The 17,550-nt window shown below is 43.2% G+C and overlaps 1 protein-coding gene across 3 annotated transcripts; it reads right to left on the reverse strand.

Moving 5' to 3' along the window:
* Positions 1 to 245: 245 nt before the first annotated feature.
* cep295 (centrosomal protein 295) lies at positions 246 to 17,478 on the reverse strand. 3 transcript variants are annotated; one of them, XM_079514688.1, is made up of 29 exons: positions 17,065 to 17,478; positions 15,861 to 16,061; positions 15,454 to 15,578; positions 15,276 to 15,369; positions 14,391 to 14,504; positions 13,816 to 13,956; positions 13,346 to 13,529; positions 12,909 to 13,070; positions 12,365 to 12,622; positions 12,120 to 12,220; positions 11,781 to 11,945; positions 11,408 to 11,484; positions 10,084 to 11,194; positions 9,271 to 9,427; positions 8,785 to 8,952; positions 8,016 to 8,255; positions 7,290 to 7,390; positions 6,764 to 6,857; positions 6,453 to 6,671; positions 5,588 to 5,883; positions 4,830 to 5,475; positions 4,346 to 4,459; positions 3,299 to 3,792; positions 2,877 to 3,047; positions 2,510 to 2,573; positions 1,994 to 2,332; positions 1,419 to 1,515; positions 748 to 847; positions 246 to 580 (listed from the first exon to the last, which is right to left on the reverse strand). In XM_079514688.1, the coding sequence occupies exons 1-29, from the start codon at positions 17,161 to 17,163 to the stop codon at positions 539 to 541; spliced, it is 6,174 nt and encodes a 2,057-aa protein (XP_079370814.1). In that variant the 5' UTR covers positions 17,164 to 17,478; the 3' UTR covers positions 246 to 538. The 3 variants fall into 3 exon arrangements, with proteins under 3 accessions (XP_079370814.1, XP_079370813.1, XP_079370812.1); XM_079514687.1 differs by having other exon boundaries at positions 2,510 to 2,570; positions 4,346 to 4,513; XM_079514686.1 differs by having other exon boundaries at positions 4,346 to 4,513.
* Positions 17,479 to 17,550: the final 72 nt, after the last annotated feature.

Below are 17,550 nucleotides of genomic sequence, written 5' to 3' on the forward strand. Positions count from 1 at the left end.
CTTTTTAAGGGACCTTAAAACAGATGAGTGAGCAGATGCTTGCTGAAGTAACAGTACTGAAACTCAGGGGCAATGAGTGAACAGGCGTTTCCTTAAAAAAAAAAACATTATACAGTTTAGACCTACTTAAATTGATTAAAAAAATAAAAGCTTATCCAACTGAATTTTCTTATCCTAAAGTGTGGCAGAATCAATAAACTCAGAGCAGTGAAATGAACTTTTCAGTAAGCAAACACATTTTTGTATATTTGAATGTATCAAAAATGTTTATTAAATTATCATGTGTAAAGTGCTTCTGCTTATCAATACTTGACCAATGTGGGAAGGAACCATTGTGTCATCCAGAGAATTCACACACAAACAAACAATTATGAGTTAAGTTAAAATAAATGTAGACAATTTAGACTCAGCTGTTATGTATTCAACAGTATCTGAAATAAAAACATTTTCTCCAAAAATAAATACAAAAATAAAATAAAAATACATGTACAATTAGAATGTTTCTTTAAAAAGGTCAAATACAAAACAATGATATCCGTCATTCCAGGGTCTTCTTAGCTCGGAGTTTCTGTAAGGTTTTCTGTGGAGAAATAGATAGCAGCGTAATTCTTATTGACCCTTTACACAGCAGCCATTTTACATGAAATAGAAAAGACTTTCTCATAATGACAGACAATATTTGGATTTAGCTACAGTACACAACTCAAGGTTATACCAAAGTTCAACATAGATTTAACAAGAGTTTACCTGGTGGAACTCCTTGGCCTTCAGTCGATTTTTAGTACAGGCGTCCTGCCTACCCTTGAACTCCTTCTGGCGTTTCACTTCCTCCAGACGGTCATACAACCTGGAGATAGATGGAAAACCATACAGAGGTGAATAAGAGTTCATCATGCGTCATCCAACAAGGAATGGTTGGATCAGGTACTTCTTTGGCATACTTATTACAGGCATTTAATTGCATCGTACTAACCCAAATTAAATGAGGTGCATAGCTAGCCCTAATAGCAAGACAAAGTCTAAATGTATAAACAATTAGATCTTTGTCTCTGGATTCATATCACTATAGGATTAAATTACTGCATACTTCTTAAATGACTTTCAGTCCATCAGTCACATATTTCAAGGAGCATAACCCCACATAAACCCTGAGAAAACCTAATTTATATGGTTCAGATTAAGATGCTGATGTTTTATTAATGTGATCCAACAATTATCATTAAAAGTGATAAAAGCCGTCTTTACGGCTCTGGCAACCAGTGCATAATTAGATCCATCTAGTCTTAACGTCCTTGGCACTTAAGCTGTTTTAAGGGTGGAAAGTGCACTCCCAACAGGTCCATAAGCATATAGAACCTTAACTTTTTTTAATCACATCACCATCTCTGGGTACAAATAGGTATCTCAGCAGTCTGTACCTCTGTGTTCTCTGGTGCATCTCTGAAGCGTCAAGTTTCCTCTGCTCAGGCGTACAGATCTTCACCTCACCCACCTTCTTCAGCCTCAAATCACTCACTGGTTGAAAGAAAGAGATGGGACCCAAGTTACAGTACATGTAGATTGAACATGGACTGTTCACTGTTGTATCCGTCTTTGAGGTTATTATTTACCAATGTTATTTAACTATCACTTGTGCTTTCTCAGCACCTGTAGGATTACTGGATTACCCATTATTAGATGGGTTTTTAATCCTTTTAGCAGACCTTGTATTGAACTGTACTTTTGTGCTTTTTTTCTGCAAACTGTTACTAAAAAATCTCACCCGGGTGAACTAGGTGACCGTAGCAACCATGCTCATTTTTTCTGCACAGACAGACAGACAGACAGACAGACAGACTAACAAAGCCAGTTGTAGGAGTGGTTTACACCACTCAAAAAAATGTACGTATGTAGACATACACCCTAGATATATGCAATCTTTCATATTCATTGGGCAGATTTTGTGTAAATTAAATTACCTTCAATGGCCACTTCAGTAAAACTTTGTTCTTACCTGGAATAGAAAGTTCTGGCTTCTTGTGTGTGGAACCTGGAATAGAAAGTTCTGGCTTCTTGTGTGTGGAATCCACTAAAGTGACATGAGAAGTGTCAGTGGTCCTGTCCTCAGCCCGTCCTGGGATGGACCTGGCTCTGCACGACAAGGAAAAAATGTCCTTGGCTTTAGGCTGTTCTTCAGGTTGGACGTGGACCTTAGTCTGGGCCAAAGTTTGGTTTCTTTTAGCCTTGATTTCTTCCACCCTTCTAGTAGATCTTTGAAGCAGAGCCCTACGTTTCTGTTGGAAGTCCTCCTGTAATCCCGAAGTGGCATTCCACTGGAACTCCGGGAGTATCTCTGTAAATCAAGGAGACAAACAAATAATGTCCTGCACATTATCAGTCACATCTATTTGTTTGTTTTATCTCCACAACACAGAATTAGATTTGTCTTTATCAGGAGTGGACAAAAAGACAATTGACAAAAAAATGTGATGCCAATGTGATCAAATAGACCAAGCTTTATGAATTTCACCTGTGTGCGGCTGGGTTCTCTCCTCCTCAAAGTTAACAACACTCTCCTCTTTTGGTTCCACCTGCTAAAAAGAATACCAGTGTTGTAGTGAGACTCGTCAAAAAGAATAGGGGCAAAATGTAATTCCAAAATCTTACCAAATAGATGACTAGAAAATAAGATTATCTAAAGAAAATCATTTTAACCATAAGCAATGCTGGTGAAATAGTATTTTGATTTAGGATAACAAAAATCAGCATTTTGGAAATACTGAACAGATTTGTTCCAGATGTATAATACTAAATTTACTTTTTGGACAACTGAAATGTAGTCAGTGAAAGTCTACAGCGGGGGAAAGGTTTCATTTCAAACACAATATTTGCCAGACCTCTTCTATTTGGCCTTTCTGTAATTCCATCCTTTCCTCTTCTCTGAGCTCTCCTTCGTGTTCCTTCTCGTCAGTGGTGGTTGTATCTTGGTCCTCCAGTGTGGTGTCTGCCAGGCTCACCAATGTTAACTGAGATTCTTCCAGGATCCCCTTCTCATTACCGACACGGCCCTGATTGGAAGGGGAAAGTATTGCTCGGCAAACTGCACCAACTGGGAATGGGTCAATTCAGACGTGATTGCGTTGCGAATCATTGGTGTGGGCTGGGATTAAGAGTTCAACCGATCATATGAATGCAAACCATAAAAAAACACACTCCCAAATGAGAAAAAGTATTAATAACACAACACCGAGTCAGTGGAATAAAAAAATATATTCATATTCCACTTTCTCATGAACTACAATGTAAATTTAACACTTACCACTATTTGCTCCCAGATGTTTTCATGGTTGTATTCTTTCTGATTTTGAACATTTGACTCTCTCTCTAGCAGTGATGCTTTTGGGGTTGGTGGACAATCACCACTAGGCAGGCTGAGAGCTACTAGCTCCCCCTCCTGGTCAATGGGAGAGACAAAGTCTACAGATGTGTGAGGATGACACGGGGATATGTTGAGCTGATCGAATGATTCCTGGAGGGCTCTGTGGCCAGTTTGGGAGAGAGAAGGTTCTTCTGCTCGAAGACGGTCTGGGGACGGGTCAGACATGACTGAAGGTTCAGCAACTGATCCCATCTCATCTTCCTCCGTTGAATATGTCAAGATATTGCACACTTCAATAGCCGACTGTTCACTTCCTTCAGGTGAGGTAGAGGGCGTTTCCTGTTCAGGAAGGTGAAATGTCATGGAAGGGTCTACTGTCTCGTTGTGAGTGACCTCCGCCAGGAGAGGGTGGAAAGAGTCTGAGGCTGGAAACACTGAAGGAGAGTGAGGAGAACTGTTAATATGGCTCCCCTATCGGTGATACACCCACTAATACAAATGTTATTGAAGCACTTTTCAAAATCAATTGCAAAATTGTAACAATAAAAAACAGGGTAAAAGTGCAGTGCCCACATAGTTTTAGTTACCATACAAAGACTGTTTATAGAATATAATAGTTTAATAATTTAAACATTGTAGTTAAATGCATGGTATGTATGGTATTAGCCAACTGTGAGATGTTTCTTTGTTACAGAAATATGTCACTTAATTTTGCTGTGTTTCCCCCTTGTTGAAACAATAATGTTACTTAATTTTGCTGTGTTTCCCCCTTGTTGAAACAATAATGTTACTTAATTTTGCTGTGTTTCCCCCTTGTTGAAACAATAAAGTATAAATTATATTATATTCAAATGGTCTGACATTAAAGATTACTAGACTATCAAACCATTGGTAATTACTGAATAAAGATCTTTTGAATCTGGACCTGAATTAAATAAATTCAGTACAATTTCAGGTCAGCTGAACATGAATGTAAAAGTGACTCGCCTTCACTTCTTTCTGGGTCCAGTTCTGATGCACGGGTAGTGGCTTGCAAGCCGAGATCCTGTGGATCCAGCCCAGAGACAGGGGGACCGAGAGACTGAGCATCAGGACCTACAACTGGGGCAGATGTCACAGTGACCGAGGCTGCAAGATCCACGCTGGTTCTCTCACCTACGCACAAAATTACTTTGTTTCAGAAACTTAAAATATGATCTCATATCAACTCTCACAAAGACAAACATTAGGTCTCACATGTGCAACTACCACTGTCAGGCACTTTGTGTTGTGTTTTTCACTTGTCACAATGAATAAATAAAATAATTCTACCAGTTTAACTTATTGATTTGAAACTTGTTTTTAGAATGGGAACTTCAAAAACATTTTCAAGGGTTGCTGTTAATTTCACCCCTGTAAGGAGGTGCAGAGAAGCTATAAGGAAAGTAAATATTATACAGCCATAAATATAAATATACCACCCATCCTTTACCTGAACTTCCACTCCTCTGGACAGAAGACTCGTCCAACTCCGCTAACAGTGGTCTCATGTGGCTCTCCTGCCCTTCATCCGACCACACAGATGACTGCCCCAACTCCATCTGACCAGTCAGCTGGCCAGCAGCATAGACTTTCTGTGCTCCACTCAGGCCATGATGGGAGAGACTGGAGAGTCTGCCCATGATACGACTCAAAGTGGAGTCCCATCCACCTTGGTCCGTGCTGCTTACAGAGACTGATTGACCCGGCGGTGGACCAATCATGGATGAATGTGCCGTCGGTTGACCTGGGGATGGACCAATCATGGTTGAATGCGCTGATGGTTGACCTGGCGGTGGAGCAACCATTGACGAATGAGCTGATGGTTGATGCAGGGGAGGAGGACCTATCATGGATGAAAGAGATGACTGTTGGCCAGTAAGTTGCTCCATGGTCGAGTCTCTCTGGTCTGAGGCTAGGCAGGATGATTGATCTGCCAGCTGGCCAATGAGTGGCATGAAAGATAGGCAGGATGACTGATCTGCAAGCTGGCCAATGAGTGGCCTGAAAGAAGTGTCCTGCTCTTGGTTATCGGCCAGCGAAGAGGCATCATGGCCTGAGAAGCGAGCCAAGATTTGGTTGACTGTGTTGTCCCATTCCTGAAAGACAGGGAAAAGGACATGCTATCAAATGTTACATTCGATAAATATCCCATGAAACAATATGACTAAATCGGCTGTGAGTGACTCATGAGGGGAAATAAAAACACACCAAGACATGTCTCTGTGCAACTGAAGGCGTTTCTGAGGGGACAGACTGAGAGTCTACAGGCCTCTCCTCGTTGTATCCGCTGTCTGGAACTCCCGTCCATGACTGCTGGACCAGCGAGGAGCCGTTTTCCTCCACATTGTATCCGCTGTCTGGAACTCCCACCCATGACTGCTGGACCACCGAGAAGCCGTTTTCCTCCACATTGTATCCACTGTCTGGAACTCCCGTCCATGACTGCTGGACCACCGAGGAGCCGTTTTCCTCCACATAGGAGCCACCTCTGTCTGGAGAGGACACTGGAGATGGAAGCAAGAGGAACACTTGCGTTCATTATGGTACAACGAATACACAAACATTCAATGAGGTAAATGCGCTTTTATCCATTGATCGTTCCCAACCTTTTTTCCTTGGAGCCCCATTCTTACATCTGACAAAAGCTGAGACCCCCACCTCCCAGACACACATTTGTTGTATTTTAACACATTGACTCCCAAGCATGACTTTCCTGACCTAATTGATAAAGACCTCTTTCCCTGCCGAACCCGACTTCCCCGATTTATGTTTTATTTGTTTTATCGGCAGATTTTGATAACTTTTAAGACATACATGGTTTTCCACGGACACTGTGTGATACGTCACACGTTTGGATCACGTGGAAAAAAAAACTGACGCTCGCTTCCCAGGGCTTCTGGGTAATCGAGCCACAATGCAATCCTATGGACAATGGCGCCAGCCTGTGGGTCGCTCTGTTCTTCCTTCTTGTTTTGGATGGCTGTGCTAATTAAACCAAAATAGTGTAAATAATTGGTAGGCAGAAATTTGGCATCGGTCAAGACTCTAGTAAATGGCAATCAAGCATTCCCACCTGTGCTGAAGGAGAAGTCGAGCTCCCTGGTGTATTTATCTATGATACGATGGATGTTGCTGTCATGGAACAGGGCGTCTGTGGCTGGACGAGGAGTGGCTAATGCAGACTCCTCCTGAGATGAAAAGCTTTCTCTGGACATAGGGGTGAAATGTAGTGAGTCTGCAGCACCCGCTCCTCTTTCAGCACCAGACCTGGTGGCTAGATGCTGGGAGCCATCTGTAGGGAGGTGGAAGGAAAGAAGAAAACAATGCATTTACAAGTGGAGCAAGACAAACAAGCAAGCATTGCCACAGATTCGTTTCCCTCACCTGAATGGGCAGAGCTTTGTTCAGGATCGGAGGTGACGTAGCTGCCAGTGGAGATGGTGGTGGAGAAGTCAGGGTCAGGCGGTCTATAAGTAGACTGAAGATACAGGTTTAGTAAGGGGGGGGGGGGGGGGGATAATGGTTCTTTTGGTGTCATTCTAAGGTTTAGTAAACATGCAATTTTACAGACTGAGCTCAGTTCAAGTGTAGAAACCCTCACAAAGTGTATTTTAAATACACTTCAGGTGCTTATGTTTGCATCATCGCTCAGCATACACACTCTCTCTCCAAAGATACACACAGACTTTATACACAGACACACACCAACAGGCGCACACATGCATGTAAACACTTAACACACACACTATGCTCCTCAAGCATAATCATGGACCAGTGTCAAGTCCTCAGATTTGGCTAATTTTCATCATTGATCCACACAGTGGCGAACCTCAGAGGGAGACAATACATGAACTACAATGTGTGCAACTCAGCACACAGATAAAGGTGTTGTTTTAGTTGGTGAACTAACCTCTATGGGGGATTTGCAGCAGTCGATAGCAGGACCCATATAAGAAGTACCTCCTCTGCCTGAGTCAGAGGAGGACTGAGAGATGTTTGGAGGGAGTGATTCTGAAACACAAATGTTTAGGAGTGAGTGGCAACTTCCCTGCATGTGTACAAATAACATGTAAATCATGTTTATTTGGACAAGTACAACACATATACTGTAAATACATTTGCAGTGGCGACACTAGTACAGATCCATTGATGCAGGGTTTCACAGCACATACATTTAAGAGCCATCCAGAGATATTATCTGATATTTCCACACCTTATTATAGATCACATAGATCAGGGGTTCTCAACGTTTTTGCCTGGGGACCCCCAGAAATGCTTTGGCAATGTCTCGGGACCCCCGTCCCGCCCCCTCCCGACCCCCAATATAAATTGACTGCTACAATAACCTTAATAATAGAGACAATACACCATAAATAAATACTGAAACCAGATATAATCATTAGGGAAGGTGTATGCATGTACTATGTGTACTATATGTAAACTCTTCATTTCCACTTTCCAGCCATTCAGTTGCATTAAAAAAAAAGAAAAAACCCATTTTTAAAAAAAAATAATTTGGGGACCCCCCAAAATAATTTGGCGACCCCCCGAGGGGTCGCGACCCACGGGTTGAGAACCCCTGACATAGATAACCTATTGGGACAAGTCCGCGTTTAACATCAACTATATACAGTACCAGATTCTGGGGAGGTCCCTGCCTCCATCAGCAGTCTCTCTCGCCAGGAAATCTTGCTGGAACTTCCTTCCCCCGAGGCCAACTCAGAGTCAGTCCCTCTCCCAGCAGACAGATCCCCTCGGCTCGAAACAGAGGAAGTATGGAAAGACCAGTGAGAAACCACTGAGGTCTCTGGTTCTTCCTCTGGGTATGCGACACTGTCTACAATACATGGCGGCACATTTACACTGTCCTCTGGACCTGTGGACAAAATGGAATATTAAACTCATATAGTACCTTTCAATGGTTTAAATAAGTTCACAAAAGAAAAACCCATGCAATGCACACTGATCGTGGGTTTGGTAAAGGTTCTGCGAAGTGCCCAACCCAGGAATACATTCTGTGTGCTTATACCGGTAATACTCACAACACAGTAGTTGAAGTTGTGTTATGGAAATACAAGTCATTGCTTCCCTTAGAACCGGGAAGCTAATTAATCTGTTTGTTGTGTTGTTTTTTTGTCACACACTACCTGGATGTCTCTGCCCCAAAATTTCCAGTTATAGCGCCACCAGGAGGCCGACTTTTGTAAAACACAAATTTGATATTACTCCTACAGATTATGTCCAAAAATCCTGCAAATCGTTACACAGTATCTCTATAGTCAATCTCAAGTATTCTTTTCTACAACAACTGAGCACCTCACCTCTCTAAACTATGACTTTTATATAATGCAGCACCTTGTCTCAACAGTTTCTGCAAAAAAAACAGTAGGCCTCTCTTGGCTCACCAATGACTATGCTGGTATTGACTGGAGTCTCCACTTCCTGAATGGCACTGAGCTCATGTTGTGATGTGATCTCTATGGTGCCCAGCCTGACCCGGGCCACTGGGGGTTTGGTTGGCCGAGGAGCGAGGTGCAGTGGTGGGGCAGCTGTATCAGCCACGGTGGTGGGAGCTAAAGAAAATGAGAAAAATCAATACAATTATGCAATATTTAAAAGGTGACCTGGGCCGTGGCTCAGTGGTCCAGGCTGGTAATCCCAGTCTGGCAGTGTGCCACGGGTTCGACTCGCGATCCCGACGGCCTTTACTGCATGTCACCCCCCCCCCCCCATCTCTCTCCCCATTTCCTGTCAGCCTACTGTCTATCACTCCATAAAAAAAATAAAGGCGAAAGCCACAAAAAAACATTTAGAAATTTCAATGAAACAATTAACTTTCTGGCATGGGAATTTAAGGGAAACCAGCAGAAAGAAAGACACTATTTGCTTACCACTGGTGGGTGGCTGGCTGTGTGTAGTACCGTCTTCTTGTAGATGTGACAAAGAGCCTCCACTAGCCTCCTCCATTGCTTTGAGCAGGGATGACAGAAGTTTGAGGCGCATGGCACCAATGTCCTCTGAAACTTCGTCAACAGCCTCTGGAGCAGGCTATGGGGAATGGATAAAATAGTGGAAAAAAAACAATAAGCTTCAAATGAAACTAGGCCCTAAAACAGACGTTTTCTCAACAGAAGTTGAGAAAAGTTAAACTTTTCCACTGCCGCACTGTGACAGGTGGTGGTCTGAAAAGGGCATGGACTACTTAGGCAGTAGGAATATACACAAAGGTGACTTGGGTGTTTCAGACATTTAGTTTTCCGACATTTTGCAGCGGTAGAAATCACTACCGCTGCCGTTTAGAATTCGGAATAACATGCTTTCATTGCCTTGCATGGATGCCTCTTCCGTTGGCGTGTGAATGGTTGTGTGAATGGATAAAGTGTATTGCACAATGTACAGTAAAGCGCTTTGGATAAGACGCAATGCATGGTACAGTGAAGAAATCAACTTTTTCAATTTGCAAATGAGCCCTGCTCTGGAGAAGAGCCTGGCCAATGCCAGATGATCAATTACCAATAATTTGACCAATATTGTCGTAGAATCGACAATGATGTCATCAATAAAGTCAAACCAATATATCTGTCTGGCTCTTTCAGTTCATGAAATCACCTGATGTTACGCATTGTTGGGGAAAATGTAGCAACCTGTACAATTTTAAACATGTTGATGAAAAACAGCCAAAATTTGTCCCAGGACCCAGTCACCTGTGCATCACTGTTGAATAGAGTCTGCAGGGCCTCCCTTTGCCTTCTCATCTGGTCCCTTTCCTCCTCTTGCCTCCGTCTCGCCTCCTCCCGCTCCCTCTGCTGCTGTGAAACATTCTCCCTCTGCCGTAGCACCTGGCTATGAGCCTCCTTCAGCTCTTGCCTCAGCCTTTGCAGATCACCCTCCCTGGGCAGCAGTGATGTTGGCTGGGGAAAGCTTTGCTCACAAATCCCAGCAGGCTTCTCTGAACCCCGTGTTGGTGGACGTGTAATACCTTGGTTAATGACTTGGACAGGAGGGAGGGTAGGTGGGAGAGGGGTGCCGCGATCTGCTGGCTGGATTGTGAGTAGACTATGGTCTGGGTAGGCTGTGGTGACTGAAGAAGGTCTTAGTCTCTCAGGACGAAGTTCCCGTTCCCTCTGCTGTGCCTCCCTCTGTGCTAGCGCACGACTATGAGCCTCATGTAGCTCTTGCCGCTGCCTCTCCAGATCACACACCCTGGTCACCATTGACATCGCCCGGGGGAAGGCCGGTGTTGGTGGATTTGTAATACCTTGGTTAATGTCTTGTACAAAAGGGAGAGTAGGTGGGGAAGGAATACTGCAAGCTGATGGATGGATTGTGAGTGGTCTGTAGTCTGGGGAGGCTCTTAGTCGCTCAGGGAGATGTTCTGTCACTCTCTCCCTTGTGTTGATAGTCAGACAAACAGCATCCAGGGCTATTTGGTCCCTGAGAGTCACTGCTGCAGATTCCAATAGCATTGATCTGGCTCTGGAGTCAACAACTTCACCAGGTCCTGAATTCCAACCAGGACCTGAGAGTGGGGGAGGCAATGGCACAGCAGTTGACTCTCTGGTAGGGATTATCACTGGGACCTGGGTTTTACCATTTGCTTCAGCAATGAAGGGTAGCATTGTGCAGCCACTGAGAGGCTGCAAATGGGGTACTAGAGGTACAGTTTGGTCAATGCTATGGGTGGGAGGGAGAACAAGGCCTGGAGGTACAGCTAGGGGCATTGCTGATCTGGCGATGGCCATGTTACGAATTTGAAGACTTCGCTGGTATTCTTGCAGTCGCTGGCGAGCCACTTCCAGTGATCGTTTGTGAACTCTAAACTCAAGACACACAACATTCAGAACATTGTATACAAATAGACAATCTACTTTTGATAGATGTGATTACCTTTTCTATACCAGCCACTTTGTCCAATAACCCTTTATTACTCAGCTCATTTACTTTCTATAAATTATTTAGCTGGGGGAAAAAAAGAAAAAAAAACCCTGATGATAATTGATAACACTAGCCAGTAGATTTAAAACACACTTATTCTGGTCCAGGAGTCGCTGCTGGTATTCTCTGATCCTTGTGGTGCGGTCATTTTCAGCTGCTGTAGGCATAGACTGCAGGAAAACAAAGTAAAACAATTTAAGTGTGCTATACCGATTTTGACACATGAAAAAATGATCCTTACTTAGTGCCCAAATAAACATTTTGGCTGACTTATATGGTTACTTCACAACTAAGGTAGATACCAAATCCGATAATAGCACATATTGCCAAAGGTCTACTTAGCCCTTTAGTCCTTTCCAATGAAAAGGATGTAAGGGGTGTGTGTGTGTGTGTGTGTGTGTGTGTGTGTGTGTGTGTGTGTGTGTGTGTGTGTGTGTGTGTGTGTGTGTGTGTCATGGACACTCACGGGTACTTCCGCTTGGCAGACAGGTAGGTCCTGGGTTACAGCAGCCTTCAGGGTCTCTCTCTCCTGCTGGGCTTTTAGCAGTTCCTGCTCCAGCCTGGCCTTCTGCTCCTCTAGTTTCTGGAGTAAGGATATCTGCTGCTGCTTCTCCCTCTCTAGCTCTTCTTCCTGGAGGACATTAATGCTTCCTATTTATCTCAACATTATCTTAGATTGCTGGTGGTAACAAATTAATCAGTCTGTAATGTTGACGGTTATAAAGCGAGATACTGGCAGAAATGTTCGCCAGTACATCAACAGATAGCAATCAGTGCAAGCCTGTGGCTCTGAATGGGTACATACCCTTTCCTGTCGCTCCAATTCAAATTCCTGCATCTTGTTAGCCAGCATGTCAGGAAGAACCAATGTCCCTGCCACAACCGTCTCCTCTGTAGTCTCCAGTGCTGGTTAGATTAAAAAACAAAAACACATTCGCTGTCACCAAAGAACAGTTACAAAGTTACTTGACCAACAGGAAATAAAAGGAAGATAAGATAAGATTTTAAAAAGTATATATTAACAAAAAGATTTGATTCTAGCAGATGTACCTGGTGGCGAGTGGGAAGGCTGAAGGAGCTTGTGGCTGGCAGTGCATGGTCGCACTCTCTCCTCACTAGTCAAAGAGCCTGTGTCGATAGTCGAGTCATGTTCGGGTACCTGATCCTCAGTGGTGGTTGGTGGCGGGTGGCCAGTGGGAACGAGGCTTGCTTCGCTGCTCCACTGGTGGTCTCTTTGGGTCCTGATGCGGTTCAGGAGCCTCTTCAATGCCCGTCTGGGAGCAGGCCTCGCTGGCAGGGAGGACTCCACTACAACAACAAAAAGTCAGGACTGATTACACATATATTATACACATTATTGTTGATATGTCAGGAGAGAACATCGTTTTCAGAGTAGCTGTGTATGCATTTTAGTATGGTTATCGTACAGTTTGGACAAAACGCCCAAAACCCATGGACAAAAATTAAATCACTTTTCCTTGCATGTTGTTGACATGTTATTTTAACAACAATGCTGATATTTCGGTATAGATCCTAAAGCTACCATGTGTACCACTTCCTTAACTTGCTATGGGGGAGGAGCCAAGCTCTTTACCCGTTTCTTGCCCCAGGTGTCCCATCTGCTCTTGATCAGGGCCTGTCTCTTCTGCTGTGGTGACATCGTCCAGGGTCAGGTCCAGGTCTTCATTCTGGCTGTCTGTGGACTGGGCCGGTAGAGGCTCTGGCACCAGCTGGAGTAACAGGTCACCTTTCACCCCTATGTGGATACATACAGGGAAAGGCAAGGCTCAATAGAATACCACAGAAGCAGGGTAAACCCCAGTTTCCCCATGTGTTATCCGGGCCTTGTAGACATTAGTTAGTTTGTAGGTGAACTAAATCCAGACCACAATATTGTATTATACATCTGTAGTGTTATTATGCATTAATTTCAATTGTCAACAGACTATAAAATGGTAAGAAAAACCTAAAGACAACTAGTTACTATAGCGAGCTGTAAACCCAAACTTCCTGGGTAACATGTATTCTTACTCCTCTCCCCTGTGTACATGTCCTCGAAAGCGAACTCCATCTCCCTCTGGCAGTCCACCATGAACTCTTGTCTCTTGTACAGAGGCTGGAAGATCTGAGCAGGCATCTGGGACACTTGGCGTCTTCTTCTCAGTAGGTCTGTCTGCTGCATGTGTTCCAGCTCGGTGAGGAAACGATCACGGTCCTAGAGAAGAAAAGGGCATTTGCATGTATTTACATAGGTAACGCAAGACAGTAATGAAATATACACAACATAATACTGGATTTTAATGAAATAAAAAGAACAAACTAAATGTATACAACGACAAGACCGAAGTACGGTTTAAAAGGAAAGGCAAGACCCACAAACTTCTGTAAAAGGAATGTTTGCAGCCAAACAAAACCTTAGCAGCAGTGGGTATGCCATTTGTTAGAAATCCCCTACCTAAATGGTACATTATATATTATGTATTATTATATTCTGATGATACCTGAGTGAGGCGTTCTCTCCTCAGGGCGTGCTTTCCTCTCAGACGAGCCTTCTCCAGCTGCTCCTCTCTCCCCCTTTCAGCCTCCATCCCCAACTCCTGCAGCCTCTGTGCCTCCTGTTCTGCCATCTCATGGGCATTGGGCTGTAGAATCATCAACAATGCACATATCAAGTGGAGAACATTTTTGGGATATCTTTCTACCTCTGGTTCTCTAGATGCTTTATTTTCTAGATCTAGACTTAAAAGGGAACAGTCCATTCTACAATAGTAAAAAGTATTGCTTTAAAATAAATTGTGGTCTGTAAGATAAAAGCCTTTTCCATGTTGATTCATCTTAACAGTACAGACAGTGAATAACAAATAATCCATTATAATAAAATAAACCATTTTCAAAAGTCACGATGTGATGCGTTGTGAGCCGTGTTAACAATGCATAACGTTGCAGCGCATTGTGAGCTTGTAGATCGGCTAAAACATTTTATTATCCCTTCTTGAATATTTGATTTATACAGTACGGTACATTGCAACAGACATTTCAAATGTGATGCCAGCTTCAGGATTACGGAAAGACGTACCTGTGTTGACTCAACTTCCCTATCCACTGTGGTCTCAGGCATGTGGTGGTAGGTTGCAGAGAAGGAGTTCACATCTGATTTCTTCACTACATGCTGTTTCTTGGGGTCTATATTCTGTTTGAACAATAAAGAGTAATTTTAATAATACCAAACAAACAAACAAATGTCCTACAATAATCTGTTCTAGCAAAGTAGAATTAATAACACCATATCCACATTAATAATGCTGCAAAACATATTCTGAAAACAACAATAGTCACCCCCAAAATAATCAGACCAAATGATTGTGAGATTTGTTTTGTCCAATATCATTCAGCCCTATTCTAAATTTAAATGTAATATTGTTTGTTTGCCACATTCACTTAACAAATGTCATTATCCAATATTGTCGGTTAACAGTAGGCTTGGGGCAGATTCACACTATGGTCCCGGGTGGGGGCTCGGGACCACTTGGCAGATGTTGAGGTTGTGTGAATGCTGCGTACCGTTCCCGGGAGCGGATCACCCAACCATTCCCGGGACCACATGGGGGTATAGTCTCGAGACCAATTGAAGTGTACTCGTGAAGTCAAGTGAAAGCATTGAATACAGTTGAATGAAGTGTACTTGGATACGGATCGCTGCAATGTGAATGCATTGAATACAGTTGAATGAAGTGTACTCGGATACGGATCGCTGCAATGTGAATGCATTGAATACAGTTGAATGAAGTGTACTCGGGCGGAAGAATCAAGGCCAATGTGAATCATGGACAGCGGGGACCAGGCAATCGTATTCGGGAACAGTTTAAATCAAACGGACTGCAGTGTGAATCTGCTCTTAGTCTACTATGTCATTCTAAATTGTGTTTTGACAATTGGGAGGCTTGTGAGCCTGGCATATCACCTCAATGGGGCGCAGTGGAGGTGGTGGGAGGCTGGCCACTTTTGTTGCCCTCTCCTTTTCTGCCTGCAGCGCCTTCTTCCTTGCTGTGATGAAACTGTAAAAGTGGAGAGCATTAGACTGAAATGCAGTCAGACATGTCATGTCATGAAATAACCCTCTTCTGGACTGTAATGCTCACCGAGTTTGCTCCTCATGGTCTTTTAGCCTCTGTGATTTGAGCTCTTGCAGGGCCTCTCTGTAACGCTCTTCTGCTTTTGCTTGGTTCTCCTCTTCTCTCTGAGCTATCGCTGCCCAGTCAGGTTCCTGGCTCAAAAATAATTAAAAATAAATGCACAGTTGAGGGATCTAATCATAAGTAAATCATAAATCATTTTTCATATTCTATGATGGCATAATGCAGCATGGTTTACTTTCTACTGATGATTATTACACAGTAAAATATGTTAATTTATCCATTCGTATCTCCAAGAACAAGAAATGTAACCTGTTTGGTTACATTATGCATGCTCTCAAGAGTTAAATTAAATTAACACTGAGGATTTGAGCCGTGTACTATATGATAATATATATAGGCACAATGTTTACATTTTCTTTTGCACTCCTGTGGCCCTGTCCAAGCTGTTCCAGGCTTTGCTGGTATAACTTCTGCAGGGTCTCTATCCTCTCTCTCTTCTGACGCTCCCAGTCGCTCCTCAGCTGATCCTCGAGGTTCTGCAGCTCTCTCTCCCGTCTCCGCTGCACCTCGCTGCGGATGTGCAGCGCGATGTTCCGCTGCTGTTCACGCACCTGCGTGGACATTCAACAAACATCAGCCCATGGATGGACATCCACTCATGAGAAATGGTTGAAGAAGCTGCACATTTATAAACATGGTTTTCAAAACATGGGTGTCCAGCCCAGGGGAACGCCAGGGGTCCTTGAGGGAGGTTCAAGACCGTCCTCTGGACCTAGGCCTTGACCTAGACAGGAGATAGGGTCCTCAGACCCCTATCGTTTGTTTCATAAAAAAATCACCGTAGACATGTTATGAGCTACTTTCTGTCAAGACATTCTCTGCAGGTGATTCTTTTTCTACGTGGAGTTTGGAAGACGAAGTCACTCAACGGCCCTGCGTACAGCCCGTTTCGCATTTGCACATAATGCAGGAGGCAGCAGCGCAACCTGTTAATAAAAACGAGTGTTTCCAAACGCCAACACTTCACCTGCAGAGAAATTCTTGACAGAAAGTAGCTCATAACATGTCTACGGTGGATTTTTATGAAACAAAAGCTCGGCAGATTGAAAAAGGATAATTCAAGCTTGGCCTAGAGATGCGATGTTGGAGAGTTTAATTGGATGAATGGGGAGTCAATGGAGGGTATTGCAACTCTAGATTCATCCCATTATAAAAATAATATAGAGTTGCAAATTGCGGCTATGACAACCACTGCTTTAGAGGCAGTCAGACGTGCAAGATTATGAGTCAATAATTGCAACAAAGGGGGTAAAGAAGTGCAAATGAGATCTTTGCACTCTAAAGAAAATAATTTTACGGTTTTATCATCCTTATTATTGTTGTTATAATCTATTTATGCTGCTGTCTTGTCTTAAGGAAGCCAAACAAAAATACAGGTTACTCTTATGTACACAAAACAAAATGTTAACATTAACAATATAAAGTATAACTTTGGCTTGAACCATAACCTATTGTATTGAGTTTGTGCTTGAAATGTACTGTAATTCTGCAAACTGTTAATAAATATTTCAATCAATCAATCAAAACATACACCCAGAGTCAGAGAGCATATACCTGTTGTATTCGTAGTTTTCTCCTCCTGTCATGTTCCTCTCGTATGAGTTGAGCCTCTTCGTTGGGACTGAGTCTCAATCTGACCACTTTTCTCTTCATGTTCAACACATTCTTCTTACAGACCTTTAGTTTGGGTTAGGGTTCAAAACAAAGACCTCTACTGCAGTTAGTTAGCTGGTTAGCCTTATGTTCCTGTCGGGCCAGCAGCTGGTGCAGTCACACACACATTTGTTTCTACGACACACATGACGTGCATTGTTAATATATTATAAAATAGTAAAACGCGAGTTTAAAAAAACATGTAAAACATATAAAGTGCAAATGGGAGACAAACGAACTTTGGTTTGTCACTAGTCTAGTACCATGCCAACATCAAGTGACGGTTTGTTATTTGGGCATCATGTGATGCGTCACATCCGGTCGTTTAAACGACCCGCCCTCAAGAGGCGACACTCTGGTCCTTTATTGACAACACCGCTAGATGGC

Source organism: Electrona antarctica (genome assembly GCF_951216825.1).
Source record: "Electrona antarctica genome assembly, chromosome: 11".
Taxonomy (NCBI): domain Eukaryota; kingdom Metazoa; phylum Chordata; class Actinopteri; order Myctophiformes; family Myctophidae; genus Electrona; species Electrona antarctica.